The sequence below is a fragment of the Atractosteus spatula genome, chromosome 8 (assembly GCF_055471065.1).
Source record: "Atractosteus spatula isolate fAtrSpa1 chromosome 8, fAtrSpa1.hap1, whole genome shotgun sequence".
NCBI classification, from domain to species: domain Eukaryota; kingdom Metazoa; phylum Chordata; class Actinopteri; order Semionotiformes; family Lepisosteidae; genus Atractosteus; species Atractosteus spatula.
This window is the reverse complement of record NC_142713.1, coordinates 29327342-29345823: the sequence shown is the minus strand read 5'-3', so window position 1 is coordinate 29345823 and position 18482 is coordinate 29327342. Positions and strand designations below refer to the sequence as shown.

The 18482-nt window shown below is 38.2% G+C and overlaps 2 protein-coding genes across 2 annotated transcripts; one reads left to right on the top strand and one right to left on the bottom strand.

The window, feature by feature from the left end:
* The first annotated feature begins 4352 nt into the window (after positions 1 to 4352).
* vhll (von Hippel-Lindau tumor suppressor like) lies at positions 4353 to 6077 on the top strand. The gene is made up of 3 exons (XM_088922555.1): positions 4353 to 4578; positions 4930 to 5064; positions 5627 to 6077. The coding sequence occupies exons 1-3, from the start codon at positions 4398 to 4400 to the stop codon at positions 5791 to 5793; spliced, it is 483 nt and encodes a 160-aa protein (XP_088778681.1). The 5' UTR covers positions 4353 to 4397; the 3' UTR covers positions 5794 to 6077.
* Positions 6078 to 11197: 5120 nt separating this feature from the next.
* Positions 11198 to 16899, bottom strand: tmbim4 (transmembrane BAX inhibitor motif containing 4). The gene is made up of 7 exons (XM_088922554.1): positions 16655 to 16899; positions 14992 to 15100; positions 14066 to 14171; positions 13754 to 13787; positions 13371 to 13488; positions 12680 to 12725; positions 11198 to 12174 (listed from the first exon to the last, which is right to left on the bottom strand). The coding sequence occupies exons 1-7, from the start codon at positions 16743 to 16745 to the stop codon at positions 11968 to 11970; spliced, it is 711 nt and encodes a 236-aa protein (XP_088778680.1). The 5' UTR covers positions 16746 to 16899; the 3' UTR covers positions 11198 to 11967.
* Between the last annotated feature and the right edge of the window lie 1583 nt (positions 16900 to 18482).

Genomic DNA, 18482 nt, shown 5'->3' with positions numbered 1-18482 from the left:
TCATACTTGAGGAAGTCTATCCAGGCCCCACAAATCGTATCAAGTGTTGTAACACACGCTTGTGAGGGTGAAGCTTTCAATTTATCTACCATTGCAATAGGTGGAATACCGGAATGACAACTAAACATGCCAAAAGTTCATATGTTTGCTTTTATGTTAAATTTGTCTTGGCTTGGTGCAATACATGAAAATGTCACATAGGATTTTATCTACTAGAAACCCAGACGCAGGCGGGGAGTGTTCTGTGAGCACAAGGCCTCTGGCAGGTAGTCGGAGGGCCGCAAACAAACGAAACAGAGAAAGAGAGGGGAGCAGTGAAATTTAATGAAATCCAGCGTGTCTGTTAAATTAAAACCAGTTCTTCTCATCAACAGCAATTCAGCATGCTGCTAGTCTTGACTGTCCAATTTCAGGACTGTGTTTCTGTTACTTTCTCTTAGTTATTTAAACAAACCTCATTAAATGATTCTAGAACTGTTTATAATAATATCCTGGGGTGGACCAAGATGGAAAAATTACTTCTAGATTACTTAAGCTCCACATCAACTTAGGCATGAAGAAACAAGAGATAATACACTGTGCAACACTAACTTCTGAAACTCCCGATTTGCGGAGCAAATGTGTGGTTGTTCCTTGACCAATGTCAAGATTTTATTGGTGTTATAATGCAAACCTTTAAAAACTTCCATGTGTTCCAATATAAAAATATATAAAGGTAATTTATGAAGGAGGACACTTTATCACAAAGAGGGCACTTTTTAAAGTAGTGTCCACTTCCACTCCATTTCCTGAGCGGAATTGGATCACCCTTTCACTTCTGCTGTTAATTAGACAATTGTTAATTATTCTTTAATTGGCACTATTTAACTCTTTTAAGAGATCTATAAAACCCACTGCACCGTGGCCTCCAAGTAGCAAAGGGCAGTAGCATTTTAAAATAAGGCCTAGATTAGCTCAAAATGTTTGCCCTTGTACCAATTACATGTCAGATGGGCAGCTTTCTGTGTGACACAGGCTTCTCCTATCTTCTCCAGGGCATCTGAAATCTGGTCTTTGTGACCCAATCACTCCAGCTGAGCATTCAATTACTCAACTCAATGCTCACGGAGAACTAATAATTTGCTTATTAGAAGTTTTCAGTTTCTGTATAGAATTTTATAGGCTATTGGTAATTTCCAACAGCTAAAGATCTGAAAACAGTTCAAGACTTCTGATGGACCAAGGTGCTGATTTAGTTAAAGGTCCGATCAAGCCTTTTACACTCCAGCTGGAATGAAAACCAGAAGACAGTGTAGACCTGACAACCTGGATTTTGAAGCCTCAGATTACTACTGGAACAGCTGCCAGAAAGTACTGGATTTGTTTTTTGCATTAAGCAGGCTGGTCAAAGGCAGTTTTAATCTAGGACAAAATTCTATTTTCTGTAAATCTTGTGTTTTTTTTTCCTGACGTTTTTATATCCAGTGAACGTAAGATTCAGTACAAATAGTTCTGAATTTAAATTTGTCTCTCATTAGCAAGGTTTTGCAGACTTGAATGCAAATTCCTCAGTTGTAAGTTGCTACTAATTAGCAACAGAATTGTGACTGAATGTGACAGTTAGGAACCACAGAAATTGTGATGTAGGCCCTAATAGGCATAAAAATCAATGAAAACCACAAAAAGTTACAACATTGACAAAATTCCATCACTAGGCTGTTGTTGTAACTTGCGGTCTCCATCCCCCGACTGCCACAGCCCTGCAGGTTTTCTTTCAAACACAACTTTCTTCATGATCTAATGAAATAACTGCCCCAACTGGAGCAATGTAATTACTTTTCCCAGCTCTTAAGGTGCTGTTGATTTGACTTACAGTGTATGAATCTGACAGGAATGATTTGGGCAGAGGTAGAGTTGGATACTTCCGCTTTAAACAGCTGGCAAATTGTCACAGTGTTCACAATTTGGACAAAAGTAGATATGGACAAAGTAAATAGTTAATACTGTTATATACTGCACAGTACGGTAAACAGATGGGATTTAAGTATTCTATCTAGTGGGAGAACAACAAACACAATAGCTTCTTAAGTTCTTTTGTTCTTGCTTGTGAATTATAATTCAGACCAGAGATATGCAGAATGTTGCTTACTATTCCATAGTTTATATTTTGATGCATTATCTACTAAATGTGTCAGCCGCAAAATCAATTTAAAACCGAAATCCATGTTTTTGTAGTAGTGGGGTTCTTCTCTGAATATGTTTAAAACTTCGTACTGAAGAAATAATTATTTAAATAAAATAGGGCATTTCAATATTGTTTATTGACTGTTTAATGTAGTGAACTATTACTTATAACCTTAACGAACTGCGGAGAACTAGCCAGCACAAGCTGCAGAATCAAATGCATACCTCCCAGGGAGTCGCTTGGTTATTTAGGGAAGCCATAATACACAACATACAGGCTGCCTCTTTCTTGCTCTATTCAATAAACAAGGACAGGTGTTTTCTGGGGATGAAATTCAGAGAGATCAAAGGCTTTAGTAATCCCACAGGAATTTCTCGGCGTTACTGAGCATGAATATAAAATGGCTTGGAATTTTAAGTGGATTTTTTTTGTCGCCTTTCTATTCAGACAGGAGGAAGTTGCACTGCTCCTCAGCGCTCAGCTGGCCCTCTGAGGGGGAGTCGCCGTTTGGACATCATCATTCACACCGCACAGTCGAGAGCTCAGGTGGTGATAAATATTAAGTCTTGAGAAGAGTGATTTCTGATAGTGCCTCTTCTCATGCTGCACCTTCATTCTTGTGAGCAATGCACACTCACAGTCCAAGTGTGTGTTTTTTTAGACCTTCCTTTGACAAACCTTGCAACGCTAACAGCATTCACCAGCCGTCAAGCTGACGGGCACATGCTTAGTTTCAGTCCTCACCCTTTTTCTTCATCCATTCCTGCACTTTGTTTTAGTTTTGTAACGGCGACCCACAGATATGCAACAGCTACCAACTGTAGTTTCTGCAATTAAATAAAAGGAAATACAATGGGTAATTTGGCATGTAAAAAATCTAAAATGCAGAGTTTTATGGCGGTTCGGGGTAAAAGTAAAAGTGCTGATGCGGACTGAATTTCAGCATGATTGAGGAGAACGAACAATTATCATTCACCGATATTTAATAATACTATTATTATTTTTGTTGTTGTTGTTGTTGTTGTTGTTTTTATCATTATTACATTCTGTGGATGATTCGGTGTTTTAATGCTATTTTGTTGTTTCAGTTATTTATACGTTATTTACACATTAAAGTATATACCTTTGACTGGCTCCGTCTGCTTTTTTATATCAGAGAACATTCCCAGATGCATGAAATCTTCATAGAGTCCCACTCAAATAAACCTTATTATTTTTAACACCACATTAAGAACTACCGTTATGTATTTAATCAAATTAATATGAAATATTTAATTATGGAATGGTTGTTAAACTATTCAGCCACACTGGGATATAATTAGAACATAAGAACAGTAACAAATGAGAGGAGGCTCATTTTGTAGTTAGTAGCCAATTGATCCAAGGATCTCATCCAGCTACTTCTCAACAAAAGGCATCAACTTCAACAACGGCTGGGAAGCGTGTTCCACACTCCAGTTACTCTTTTTCTAAAGGTTTGCCTCCTAATGCACTTCCACATAGTTTCCACTTGTGTCCTCTGGTTCATTATTCCCTGTTGATTCTGGAGTTTACTCTGTGGTCTCTAAAGTCTTTGAGGACTTTAAATATTTATATCTGGTCCCTTCATAGTCTTCTCTGCTCTAGACTGAGAAAGTTAAATTCTTTTGGAATATAAAGCGGAGGATATTTCCTTGAAGAATGTATTTGTTTTTGTTTTATCTGTTTATGTCTGGAATGCTTCCAGAATTTAAATGCATATATATATACACGCATATATTGTTTTATATTGATAAAGAGTAATATAAATTGGCTATTGAAGAATATGTATTTGTCTGGTATTTTATAGGTCATAGTTAATCTAATTTTATAATTATAATAATAAATCTTAATATTTATAAATTATTATGACTTAGCAATAATATTCACTAATAATTATTAAAAACTATATTTTATATTATATGTACTGTATGATTAATAACTAGGTATAATAACTATTATTGTTGTTTCGTTCTGTGTTTTAAATATTTCATGAGCGTTTTTGGTCTTGTAAATACAAACATTATTTGCATCAGCGTTGTGCTTTTAATCTATTAAAATATTTTACAGATATAATTCTTAATTTCAAGTTAATTGCACTGGCATTTAACATTCCGAGGTCACAAACTAACGAGCAATCATGCCACCTAGTGTTGATATTTGTAATATCCATGGTATAGGGAAAAATCTTTCACTTCTGACTTCCTCGTTGGTTATGGCTGCCCGGGAGCTCCCTATAGTTTTGAGATCTTTGAATTCAGACGTACCCACTTACGTTACATTTGTAAACCACTGTGGATATGACGCGAGAGCATGGTGGCTTAATTTCACTGGAGATCCTGTGTCTTACGGAGATATAAAACCTCGTACACGAATGCACATGAAAACCTATCGGAGTGAGTAATTTAACTGTGAACTGCTATTATAGAACTTACTGTATCTTTATTCAACAGAGAGGTTCAATGGCGCAGATGCTTTTTCTGAAATCGCATGCCTCTCGTGAACAGAATTAATAAAATAGTGTTACAGTTTTTGTATTGTATGTAAACGTCGTACCTGTCATTTGTAAACAATCTTTTTTCGTGGAGAAGTATTTGAATTTCCCAGTTTTAAGCCAAAATGCAGTTACTATAAAGACCTAGAACATAACTGTAGGCATTACTGGGAAATCTGGATAGCCTGCAGTCCTGCTATTGTAACAACAACCTTTTTCAGTTTTATTTTAGCTTTTGTATTTGTTGTTTCAGGCCATCCATGGGTGTTCCGTGCGTCGGACAATGGTGCCAAGCTGCTTGCAAACATGAAAGAAATATATTTTCCTGAACTGAACGATTTCCAAGATGGGTATCCTGTGTACCTGGAGGTGATGATCACTTCTCCAGGTGAGATCAATCTGCACCAGTTACGGGCATGCCCAGATCCAGTCTTGTTGTCCTGGATTGCATCCATCCAGCCCCAGCAACGAGGCCTATGTCTCACAAGCTTTAGGGTTGATTACTATATAGTGGAGGAAAATTAAATTTCCAAGGGCTCACCTTCTAATGTACAGAACACCTGAGTTTACAGATGAGCCAAAATTGTCCTGCTTAAATTAGACCAAGAAGACTGCTCAGTACAAATTTAATCAGTGAATGCTTCTGATGTTTAAAAAATGTGTAGATGACCTTTTCCAGTATTAACCAGTGGTAAACATTTATGTGAAAGGAAATAAACATGAAATCAGTAAAGCTGCAATAATATTTAAAGCAAATCAATCTCAATTATTTAATCTTACTCTATGAAGTCTTAAAGGCATTCAGAACCTGTCTTAGCTCACCCACTTCATGACAAGCTATTTTAAATTAGATAGAACTGAGGTGTTTAATTTCTTTCAGGTTCAGCCTTAGTTCTCTCCAACTGTTTTCTGTGGCAAAAAAGCTTCAATTAATAATTCATTTTTTCCAGTATACTCTTTACAGGATTACTGTATTATGCTGGTGCAAAAACTAGTGAAGAAGAAAGACTTTGATAAACTGGACATTCCTCAGTCGCTGAAGAAAGACCTTAAAGAGTTTCCCAATTTACAAAAGGAGCTGCGAGACCTCAACAGAGTCCTTCAGGCAATAAACTAAATAAAACATCTGTGTATGTTTATTTTTAGTTACTATATAACATTAACTCACATTCCTGTAATGTCAGTTGAGGCCTCATGGGTATTTGCTTGGACAAACCAGTTTTCTGATATTTCCACAACCACAGAATGTCTTTCTCAAGGGACCATGAGTAAATGTTAGATATTGAGAATGTTTATATATAAGATTTTAAAGGTGGCATGTTTTGTTAAATTTATATTTCAACTGGTGTAAAAGATATTTACAAATATTTGTGTCTACAAATAAAAATGTTTGGTGATGCACGGATTAACCTCTTCAATGAAGACATGTACCAGTAAATGCTTTATTCCAGTGTATTTGTCTTGCAGATATTGTACTTCTCAGTGTAATGTATGGCCGTGAACTCCCACTCCTCTCAAAATAATGTTGATGGAGAGATATGATACAACAATAAGTAATAACAATACAATAATACTAGTGCGATTTCTCAAAAAATGTGTTTTGCATCAAAGCAGCTTATGTTTTACACACACAAAGACTTACAGAGATGTACAGACAGAACTTTTAAAATACAATGGCAAATGGAATTCCTTTGAGACATTATTTTAGAGCTGTTTTACTTACACATTCTCAAGGACAGCTTTTGGTGGAGGGTTTTGCACCTATTCCTTCAATCTCCAATTATGTCTCAGGTTAAGGAGCAAAGAGAAAAAAATATCATTTTAAATATTACTGTAATTATTTTTACATCCCTCCCCTATTTTTTCTAAAAGGCTTCCCTCTTGCTGAGAAAGTTTCCTATACCCTGGTTGGTAGGAGTGTCATAGTAGCAACAAAATATGGTACTTGCAGAAATATGCCGGTTAAAAGGCTGACCGAACGAGAGGAGAACAGAGGTGTCACAGCTCCCTTGTGCTCTTCATTCGTCCAACAAAAGATTTGTTTAAAAACATTTGAGTTTCAAAACCAAAAAAAAAACATCAAAGCAGCCTCTTAGCTGCCCCTACAGTACTCCAACTCGAACTGCAGCTGCTCATGGTGGCTCCTAGGGTGTTCTGTCTCCAGGGTGTACCCTACCCCACAACCCTGAAACAAATGAAGCAGCTAGACAATGGGGTGGATTTTATTTTACTTGAAAAGAAAAAAAGCAAATGTCAACATGTTTAGGAGCTGAAATCAGTCAAACAGTTCTAATGAATACTATCATGAAATCAATTCAGCTTTTTCAAATGTGTACCTGAGAGCTCAGAAGAAAAACCAGCTGGTCTGTGGGCCTCCATGTACAGAGAGATTGTCAGCTGATGGTGAGGTCCAGGTGCGGTGTTCTGGAAAGGAGTGTCGAATTGTGCAGAGCCCTACCTCTGGTGTTTGAATGGTCTGACAGCATGGCGATATTATACTGATCAAGTCCTGGGACCTCACTTGCTGCTCATCTTGACAACTTTTCAACAGGACTATGCACATCTGTCCAACTCCTCTAAAAACATTTTCTTGCGAGACAGGAATGTGACAGGTATGCTGTGGATGCCTTACTCACCACACTTCAGCCCTGTTGATTTGTGGGATGAGGTGGGAAAATTAAAGTTCAGAGACCAATGAACAGGCACATAATTTTCCAGGAATGAGACAAAATCCCACAAGACAGCATCTGCAAACTGGTGAAAAGCACACATCACAGAAGTACAGCTCATATTGCCTTAAAAGGCGGCCACACATACAGCTGGCCTGTGACTTTCACAATAGACCCTCCTTGGTCAACACTAATGGTGACAAATGATCAGCATCTACCTAGGTCATTTCTGTTCCATGATATATCGGTGTCTGCAACAAAAAATAATTGATCATTTTCCTGATATTAATCAGGTGGCTTTATTGAAATTTCAACTGCTAAGTTTCTTTTGATGATCATTATAGTTTACATTTCTTGGAATGAGTACAGGATAATGTATTTCAATATATTTCAGTAGGGGCGGTGAGCCTACTGTATATACTGTGTAACTAGCTTGTGCCAACCCAAGCAACAGTAAACTACTGGGTCTGTGTACAGACTCACCTGATAAAAAGCACAAATCCATTTGCTGGTGAGTTCATTGCTTGAGCCTTCCAGGTGGTCAGTATTGCCATAGTATGTTGTGTAAACATCTTTTAGAATTTTCTCATTTAAATACAGCACAAAGAATGGGGTTCATTCAACGGGGAGGAAGATATTGAGATGATTTGGTCAGAATACAATGCTTGTGTATGAATTAGATAAGACTTGTAAAAGCCGTGAGCCAATCCAAAATGTACTTTTCGTGATTTTTATGTTAAATTAAGCAAATAAGAATGAATCACGAAGGCCTCCGGGCATCAAACTAGAGAAGGGTTGCACCTGACCTCTTATTTCTCAGATGCTTACAGTAATTACAGAAAATGTTTTTTTTTAAACTGTCCTGAAAATGAAATTAAACTGAAAACTTGAGTGATAAAACTTACTAAATTTATATTACTGCATAATTTATGTGGCACTTCACAATGCACAGATCTATTTTTTTTTTATAAAAAGCAGATTGAACAGTTTCATTTCATACAAATCGTAGTCATCCTTACTTAAAAGCCAGCATTTGCATTGTCTTCCTACAATTCAATAATTGAGCACCTTACATTCGTAGAAAGTGCAAATTAGGATTAGATTTTAATAACAAAAAACATTTAGAATGGGTAATTAGAAATGATCAAATAGAAAATAAAAATTACTCTATATTTGAATAACCCATTGGAATGTGATCGTATTGTGAAGCCCCACTCAGTACTGTAACAGCGAAATCTTGTACAGAAACATTTAAGTCCGTTTTGGTGCATTATTATTAAAATCTTTTACCTTCTAAAAGTGTGCACGGTTAATTAGGTCAGGTACCAATCCTAAACTCAATTCCTAAGAATACTTTTCAGAGTAGTACGCAGTCTATTGTAGAACAAGAAACCTTTTTTTAAAGTAATGTTTAAAAGTAAACTTGAAAACAATGTATTGAATTTACAAAATTTTAATAATGAGTAGCAACAGCTTTCTAATCCAAATCGCTGGCCAACAGACCAAGATGACTCTTCCGGAGCGCTGGAAGTGCAGGAGTATCTCAGACGTCACAGACGGGCGGCCCCAACGCTGTCTACACGTGACCCCGCCCTCACGTTGTTCCTTTCGACAGGGTGCAGAGAGCTGGCCGTGTCTTTTTTCCCCCCAAGGGAATGTACAAACGTATGTTGCAACATAATATAAAGACAACAACAATCAGCACAGCATAACAACAAAACAGAACCTTATCGAAAAAGTGAAGATTACGGGGGGGTCACATTGAAGAATTAGCTCATATGCTAAGAGACTTCCGTAAACCAGCTTTCCGAGGGTATTTTTTATGCGGATCCTGACGGGAGTCACACTTGAAAGCGGACACATGCACAAATGGTCAGACTTCTTACTTCACCATTTCCCAAATATATACACCAAACATTTACCGTTAAAAGGTAAAAGCTACTCCATTTGAAACGGAAGAAAGGAAAATCCCACTTAGTTCATTTGGACAGTTTCAAATCAAATCAAATCAAAGTTGATCAAATGCACAACAATACAGCGTGCAGCAGTAGTTGCTGGCAATGAAATGTCTTTAATGTTTTCAGTTTAATGTTTTTAGTAAAAAAAAGAATTGAGGAATTAAAGTTACTAAACCATCAAATCATTTCGGTAGTCCTTGCTAGACGCTGAATACACTGTATTATTTAAATGTTCATAAAGAATAAAGAAAAGTAGCAACTCCTGCATATAGAGCTTTCGCTGCCCGCCTAGCAAACACGGTAAGAAGCTGTAACAGCCGGTTCAAGACCTCCCTCGACCTCTTTAACCTCGATCCACAACGAGGCGAGGACTTCACCAAGCTTCCTCAAAGAGCACGACTGACCTACTTTACATCCTCTTCGAGGTCAGCCGCAGCTCAACCCAGGTTTTAAACAGTCCGAAGCGTGTCACCCAAGGTCAGTGGGAGGATGACTTCACATTTGCCTGAGCATTTCGAACCGCTTTGGTACACGTGATCTTACTTTTATCAAGGCAATACAGGGCCGCCTATAGCTGGGGTCTTTTCCCGTGGCGTGCTTACTCTGCGTCTCCGCGTTGTGAGGTAGCTTTTTTTTAAAATCTTGTATTACATGTATAAAGAATTTACAAATACAAATACAACCAGATGATCAAAATAGGTACAAGAGAACAAACACAAACAGAAAAATAAACAATTAACCGCCAGAGGTAATAAGTAAGTTATATGATTAAATTGTATTTTTTACATATATCATGTTTTCCTTGCTTTATTATTTCTCACATTTTTAATAGAATTTAAATCGTGTTTCAGCTCCACCTCAAAAGTACTAAAAAGGGGAGGATTATTAGACCATTTGGATTTATGGATGTGAAATTTACCAAGAATGATTAATAAATTGACTATACAGTAGGTAGCTTGTAGTTTGTAGTGGGCTTGGACTGTTTCACTTTTTTTTTTGAAAGAGTGAATCGAGTATATCAGAGAAAGTTTTTAAATATCAAAACGAGTTTGAACCACTGAATTATAATGCGGTACTGCAACCATAATCAGAGAAATCACTAAAAATGACAACTTACTAAAACGAGCCTTACCCAATTTTGAAGCTAAACTGAAAATAAGATCAAATGTAACATTTGTAATATTGTTATTTGGTAGTTTTCAGTTTTTTCCCCAAATGGAAACATAGGCAGTTTGAGAGAAAATACTTTTATGTAAATCCTAGGAGAAATAGTGCACATTAACAGTTTTGTTGATGAGAGCCTGTCTAGTACAAAATGTTTTGCAAGATAAAAAGCAGCAGGAAATAAATAAGTAAAATAATATTGCCAAATATTCAAACGACAACGTCCTCATCAAGTCCTCCTCCAGCATCTCCCAGTTCAGCTTCCAGTACCCACGACCGAATGCCGGAAGGTTCACACCCGAAGAAGGCTCCACAGCTGAAACGTTCTTTTCTTTTCAGCATGGAATAAACATTTACTTGTTCCTTTGCAGCCTACGCAGACACCTACTTGAACTTATATTGCCAAACTACACATTTATTATACTGGATTATGGCAGACTTGTTATAACAGTTGATCAGGTAATACAACAGCAAGCCATGATCATTAACATCTCAACTAAAGCAAGGCGAAATGAGTAATTAATAGAACATAATTAAACCGCATCATGACGGTTTTTCCAAACACATCACATCAAAGTGATGAGCTAAACCCTTAGAAGTGGAATGATGGAAAATAAATCAGCAGACATCACATTTTGTTATTCACCTACTGCATGGCCTATTTGCATTCACAGACATAATACATACATTATTGGTCATTTAAAACACAAAATTAAGCATGCTTCTAGAACCTTTTGTACAGCTTTTATTGTATTTTAATCAACAAAGTCCCAATAATATTAAATTGTCCCATATTTGCCATTTATCACATTAATTATAATACAGCCTTACAACATTCATAAAATTCAGTCTAACTGTATGTCAATATTATCTTATTGCACCCCTACCCATACACCCAAACCTTCTGGTCCTTATTTATGAGCAGAGTCAGCTCATAATTGGGAGAACACCATAATTAAGTGATTTATATACTTACATAACTATGCAATATAATATATACATTTAATTATGTTTCAAATACAAGTTTGAATTCTCTGCCATTTCCCATTTTACAACTCTTCTTGTTATTTCTGTACCAGTTACTGCTAAGAAGGAAGGTCTTAATGATATGTATCAGTTAATTCCTTTGCTCACTTGTTTACATGTCAGGGTCAATTCTATTGAATTGAAATCTTCTAGGTTATATGGTATTTAAAGGGACAAATTCAAAATATTAATTTTAAGCAGGTGGCAACTCACATCACATTACAGGACACCTCTAAGGACTAATCAATGGTCAGAAAATAATTTAGGGAAATTAATGGGTCCACAGAAGTTGGACATGCATACGAAACAAGAGAACAAAATTCAGCCACACACAAACACCCAGCTTTCCCCACTGACCCTGGATTTGTGCTGCACCAGTACACTGAAGGAGAGCGACAGTTCCCTAACTTGGCCAGACGTCTACGAAAACACCACAGCTGTGACAACATGGGCATGGACATGTCTCCACAGGCCTCAGTTCTTCTTCATGGAGTCCAAGATGCGTAGGATGTGCAGGAAGAGGTTGAGAATGTCCAGGTACAGGTTGATGGAGGCCAGTATGTGCTCCTCGGGGGACAGCTTGTGCATAAGCAGGTGGGTGTCATAAACGATGAAGCCACAAAACAGCAGGGCTCCCATTCCAGCAAACACCAGCTCCACTGTCTCGCTGTGCAGGAACAGCTACGAAAAAACAAAAAAAGGGAAACTTACTGTCACAAAGCAACTTCACTCTCCTGTATTATCTTTCTGACCTCTTGTAATATCTCTAAATGTGTCCACCTGCATTACCAGAATGGACACATGCTTCAACATTACACTTGGGGACAGCAAAACTGATTTTATATTTACGTTTGAGCTCATTACACTAGAAAAAGTAACAAATATATATATAATGAATGGGCTCTGTGGTTAAGGATCTGCGCCTGTGGCTGGAAGGTTGCCAGTTCGAATCCCGTACCAGGCAGAGGAATCCTACTCCGTTGGGCCCCTGAGCAAGGCCCTTACCCCCAACTGCTCCAGGGGCACCGTATAAATGGCTGACCCTGTGCTCCAAGCTTCTCTCCCTGTCTGTGTGTCTCCCGGACAGCAAGTTGGGGTAGGCAAAAAGACAAATTCCTAATCCAAGAAATTGTATATGGCCAATAAAGTGATCTTATCTTATAATGAATAGAAGTACCCTTCTTACCCTCATAAAGCTTGCAATGATCAGAATCCATAGGCAAGTAAACAACCTGCGAAGAATCACAAACAGCAGCAGTTAGTAATCTAATTCTCTGGTAGAAACTGGACTTCATTATTCACTCTGGAAATATCTATGAGACGTCAGGCAACAAAGGTATTTCTTGAGTGATCTCCAGCTGTTAGACCATTCATTACTATTCCAGTTTTTAACACTCAGTTTTACATTCTTTTAGTTTTTTAAGCTGTAAACATATTATTTGCAAAATTCCAGTCTAACAATGTTAAAGAACTGTAATTTTGACTGCTCAATTCATAATAATTGTATGTTTCTTAACACCTGTATAAAGAATTTTCCTACGTGTCAAATAAGAATCTGCAGTGCCACCCTCAGACCTTCTTTTTGGTGGACCTCAGAATATACTGATGAGACAACAAGTGTGGAAACAGCTTCTAGGTCTTGCTAAAAAATGGTCTGCCAATGCTGTGCTAATAGGTGACAGGAACAAGGGCAAATTCTGAGACTCTACAGACCAGCTACACAAAATGCTCTAAAAACATTCTGAATCTTATTTTTCTTTATGTACACTCTGTATGAATTTTCAAACCAAAAAATGTATTATAGTATATTTGTCCTATAACTCCCCATCTACAAGGAAAACATAGTGAAATAAGGAGCGTAGTGTTGGAAAACATACCCAGCTCCCAGTTTACTGAAGTCCCTCTTTGACTGGAAAGTGTAAGCTGTCAATCCTATAAATACTGCAGCTGTAAGGCAGAAGGCCTGGAGCACCACAGTGTACTCATAGAACGTCACTGCAAAACAAACAGTTCATATTGACACACACACACTGACAGAGACTGTGTACACAAAAAACAAATGCATACAATATGATTCATATCACCTAAGTTTACTGAAGAAGTAAATCTGCTTAATTATAGAAACTGAAAGCAAAAAGTGATTTCATTTCTATAGTTACTCATTTTGAAGGAGGGAAATCATGTTGCTTTTTATATGATTACCTGGGGTGGATGAATATTCTGTGATATTAAAGTAAAACTGAATATCTGCAGGCCTTACCTGCTGTTGCAACAGAGACAGCCTCCAACAGTGTCTGAAAGAAACACGTGGTCAATGATTAATTGACTTCCAAGCAGCAGTCTGATAAGCAACTGAAATGATATCAGAATCACAATAACTGCCTATTACAGACTGAAATCTACTCCTATTACAGCTCACTTTGGAACATGGTAGCATACATAGTATATACGATTTGGTTTGCTAGGCCATTCAGGTGCAACTACTCAATTATGCTGCTAATAAGAGAATTTAAAGCCATAAACATTTCCGTTCTTCAGAAAAGTTCAGAATCTACAGGAAAACAAAACTTACAAAGCCCAGCAGCAGGTAGAGGTTGATAGGGTGCTGATGTCTGTAGATGGCCAAGGCAAAGATGAGACCCAGAGAGCCAATTGCGGACACCAGCAGCAGAGCAGGACTAGTGAAAAAGCCACAAACAGTAATTGTATACTTCTGGAAATGCAATGCAGGAGGGTTTCAAAAATCCAGTCTAACTGCAATGTTAGCATACTGTCAATGCCCCGCCTAGCAGTCTAGCTCAAGCTTCTAAAGGGACACAGAATTTCTAATCTTAGACAATCTAAAAAGTTACAAAACTTCCCCTGCTCTTACATTTTTTGACACAGTACAAGGGACAGCAGCAGCACCTTCCCCTGGTCAGGCTGCGGTTGAGCTCAAGTGCCAGACAGCTCCCTGACGCAGACAGTCTCCTAACAGTTCCACAGCCCAACCCTTTTTCTCACTGCTAACCGGCCAGCTGGTCACCAACGTCCACCATTCCCATCTCTCCCCATGTTCAATGTACTGGTTGGCAACCGAAGCCTCACGTGTGAGCAGACAAAGCAACTGAGTTACGACTTCATGTTCTAAGGGTCTCCTTTTTGCAAGCGTGAAGGTGGATCAGGAACGCTTTTTTTTTGCCATCTGTATTTTAGACTCATTTGATCTGTTTGCTCCTTACATTGTCCTGTTTTACTTTTAAAACAAGTTTCCCTTCATAATTTTCAATCAGACACTACACATTCTGTGGACTGCGCTTCTGTTACAGAGACTTGGACTGTGGCATTTTAATCTGGCTCAGTACTATGAAGCTGAAACCTTCATAGTAAAAGTAAGGCATAAGCAACACTTCAATACTTAATACATCTTACACCTTAATGCAGAGTTAGAGGTAAAATATGTCCTGTTCCTGCCCATGGAAGCACAGAAGACATGTTGAAGTGTGTCATACACAGTACCTTGCGTGTACAAAGTTCTTGATGGCATCACTGTACATGAAGAGTGCTGCTGTTGCTGTAGTCAGGATGATCTGGATGGACAGGATGGTGTAAACCTTACGCAGGAAATCTGTCCAGGGAAAAGGGTCAAGACTTCACACTGAAACTCAGCTCTATTCACAACTGGCATGTCAGGACAAATTCAGAATTTTTATTAGTGACTGGAGTTGCCTTCTTCTATTTTAGCATGTTTTCAGTACCATATTTATAGTTTGACTTATAGTTTATTTTATTCAATTTCTATTACATTATTATCTATTATTATGTAACCTTATTTTGTAACCTTAATTTTGTGATTTTTATCACAATATGGCCAGCCATATCACCCTGCAACTCACATCTGTCAGCCCACTGAAGCACAGCACGTGTGAGCCTGGTCAGTACCTGGATGGGAGACCTCCTGGGAAAAACTAAGGGTTCTGCTGGAAGAGGTGTTAGTGGAGCCAGCAGGGGGCACTCACCCTCTTGTCCATGTGGGGCCTAATGCCCCAGTACAGTGATGGGGACACTATACTGTAAACAGGCGCCATCCTTTGGATGAGACGTAAAACTGAGGTCTTGACTCTCTGTGGTCATTAAAAATCCCAGGGTGTTTCTCGAAAAGAGTAGAGGTGTAACCCCAGGGTCCTGGCCAAATTTCCCATTGGCCCTTACCAATCATGGCCTCCTAATAATCCCCATCTATGAATTGGCTTCATTACTCTGCTCACCTCCCCACTGATAGCTGGTGTGTGGTGAGCGTTCTGGCGCACTATGGCTGCCGTCGCATCATCCAGGTGGGGCTGCACATTGGTGGTGGTGGAGGGGAGTCCCTTATTACCTGTAAAGCGCTTTGAGTAGAGTGTCCAGAAAAGCGCTATATAATTATTATCCCCCCCACCCATGAGCTCATAGAAAAGACATTTCATCATTGCCAGCAACTACTGCTGCATGCTGTATTGTTGTGCATTTGATAAATAAACTTTGATTGATTGATTATATTCCTAAACCATTTTTGTTTTCAATCTTTAATGAAGGGATAGGCGGTTCTGGTACTTACATTTTAATTTTTTTTTAATTCAGTGCATTAATGCACGCACATAATGTACCCTAAATCAAGCTAATCTGTATCTGCAAGCTTTCAAGCAGTCTTTAAAGATGAAGCAAAGACTGCAGGGGTGGGAGAAGTAGGTAAATTTGTCCAATTAGGCCAGGCTGACAGAGGCCCTGGAAAACTGAGCTTTTATGAAAAACTGCAGATAACAGGCTAATTAATTTGTGAAAGATGAGAATGACACTGTATCAGATCCGAAACTGGATAATTCCGGCCATCTTTAACTTGCAGTCACGCAAGTCAAAGACAGGTTGTACGTTAAGGTTTTCCCATACTTCCACTGTTGTTTTGTTTTTCCTTAAAAAGCAACAATAGAAATAAATAACAAATGATATAAAAACACCAACACACATCAGGAGTGCTGACTCCAATTTCTTATTTGCATAACACGAATAGTAATAAGGTATACAGTTCACCCAAATAGTATCAAATATCTAAATTTCAAGACGTCATCTAATAATTAGTTCACATATCACGTACAGAGCTTTCAAATGTCTTTCAGTTTCTGTAGCTGCCATTACTGGTACTCACCCATTCGGATGTGCACACTGGCACTAGCCACGTTACTACCATAGTTAAAATCATCTTCGATTGAAGATCGGGGATACGTCTCTGTATCCATTTCAAACAGCAGCACAGACCACAAGAATCCAGAAAATAGTCAGGCCCGTTTCAGACCGTTTGACGTACGCAGCTCTCTTTCCTGCAGTTCCGCTTGCGCCTTACAGCCAGCCTATCGTATTATGCAGCATCATCGATGGCAGCCAGGCCAAAGTAATCGAAGGCGGAGCACAGAGCAAACGGTGAGGTTTGGCATGTAAGGGTCCTGTGACCTGTGGATAGTCAGAGCTGTCCAGGGGAATACCAGAAGTTATTCACCTGCTGTCTAGCAGTATGTGAAATCAGCACTCTCACATAACTGGATCTGTTCTGGACGCTTAAAACGGATCTACTAACCTGCAGTGGTTCTTTTAATATCGTATAGTTTAAATAATAACTACGGGCTCTTATATTTATACGGTTCTTATATTTGTCTTAAAAACCTTATTGAGTGAGCATTTCTGAGAGCACAGCATAAGACAAATTACCTTAAAGTAAAGTACACTAATTAAATGTATTTGGTCACACACCCCTTACAAGCATCAACAGCTTCAAGTCTGTGACCCATCCACATCACCAGACTATTGATATTTTTCTTTGAGATGCTTTACCAAGCCTTAATAACAAACAGTTCTAAGTTGCTGCTTGTTTTGTGAGGTTTGCTGACTTTAGTTTCCTCTTCAATAAGTTAAATGCATGCTCATTGGAATTGATATCAGGAGATTGACCAATCCAAATGTTTCTGCTTCTTCATCCTGATTGGTTAAGTGTGCAACGTGTTTTGGGTCACTGTCTTGCTGCAGGGTAAATTGCTGAAAAATGTGTTTGGAGGTGTTTTTTGGACATGGGTAGACAAGATATTTCTGTACTTCAGAATTCATTCTGCTGCTGCCATTGTCAGGTAAATCATCAATTAAAAAGCAGTGAGTCAGTTCCAGAAGTAGCTTGCCAAAGCAAAGATACTACCCACCATACAGATGAAGTGATGTGCTTAGGATCATCTGTAGTTACCCTCTTTCTGTCCATAAATTTGTTCCAGAACTGTTGTGGCTCATCTTTGTACTTCTTCAGAAATTCTGCTCTGGCCTTTCTGTTTTTAGTGCCAAGATGTGGTTTGCATCATGCAGTGTAGCCTTTGTAATTCTCCTACTGAAGTCTTCCGGGCACTGTGAATTGTGATATTTTCACCCCAGCACTCTTGAGATTGTCTGCAATCTCTTTGGTTTTTATTTGAGGGTTTTTCTGTCATCATCTTAATTCAAGCTTCATAAAGCTTAATTCCAGGCTGAAAGGTAAAGAAAACGACCACAATATTTTGGCTGTGAAGCCTTCTTCAGTTGTGAGGGAGAGAAGGAAAGATCTTTGCAACTAAACACAATTTGAAATTCTATACCTTCGCCTCACATTAATCTTTTGACCTGAAATACAAAATTTATTAGTATGCAGCAAAAAATTTCATTTTACTGTCCTAATATTTACACTTTTCACTGTTTTCCTGGGGACATTTATAAGAAGAATACTGAGTAGTCCTTGAAATATATTATTTTGGTGTTGCAATAGGTTTAAGTGTTGACTGATAACGTTACTAATGACATTATTAATGACTTTCCTCCATTTAAGAATGGAGAAAAACATCATGGTGTAACTGTGTGGTGCTATAATGTTAACAGTGCTGTTGATCAGTATGTACAAAAGACATGAGTATATTTTTCAGCACTGACGAGCCATTCATCTTTTAGAACAGGTGCATCTATAATGA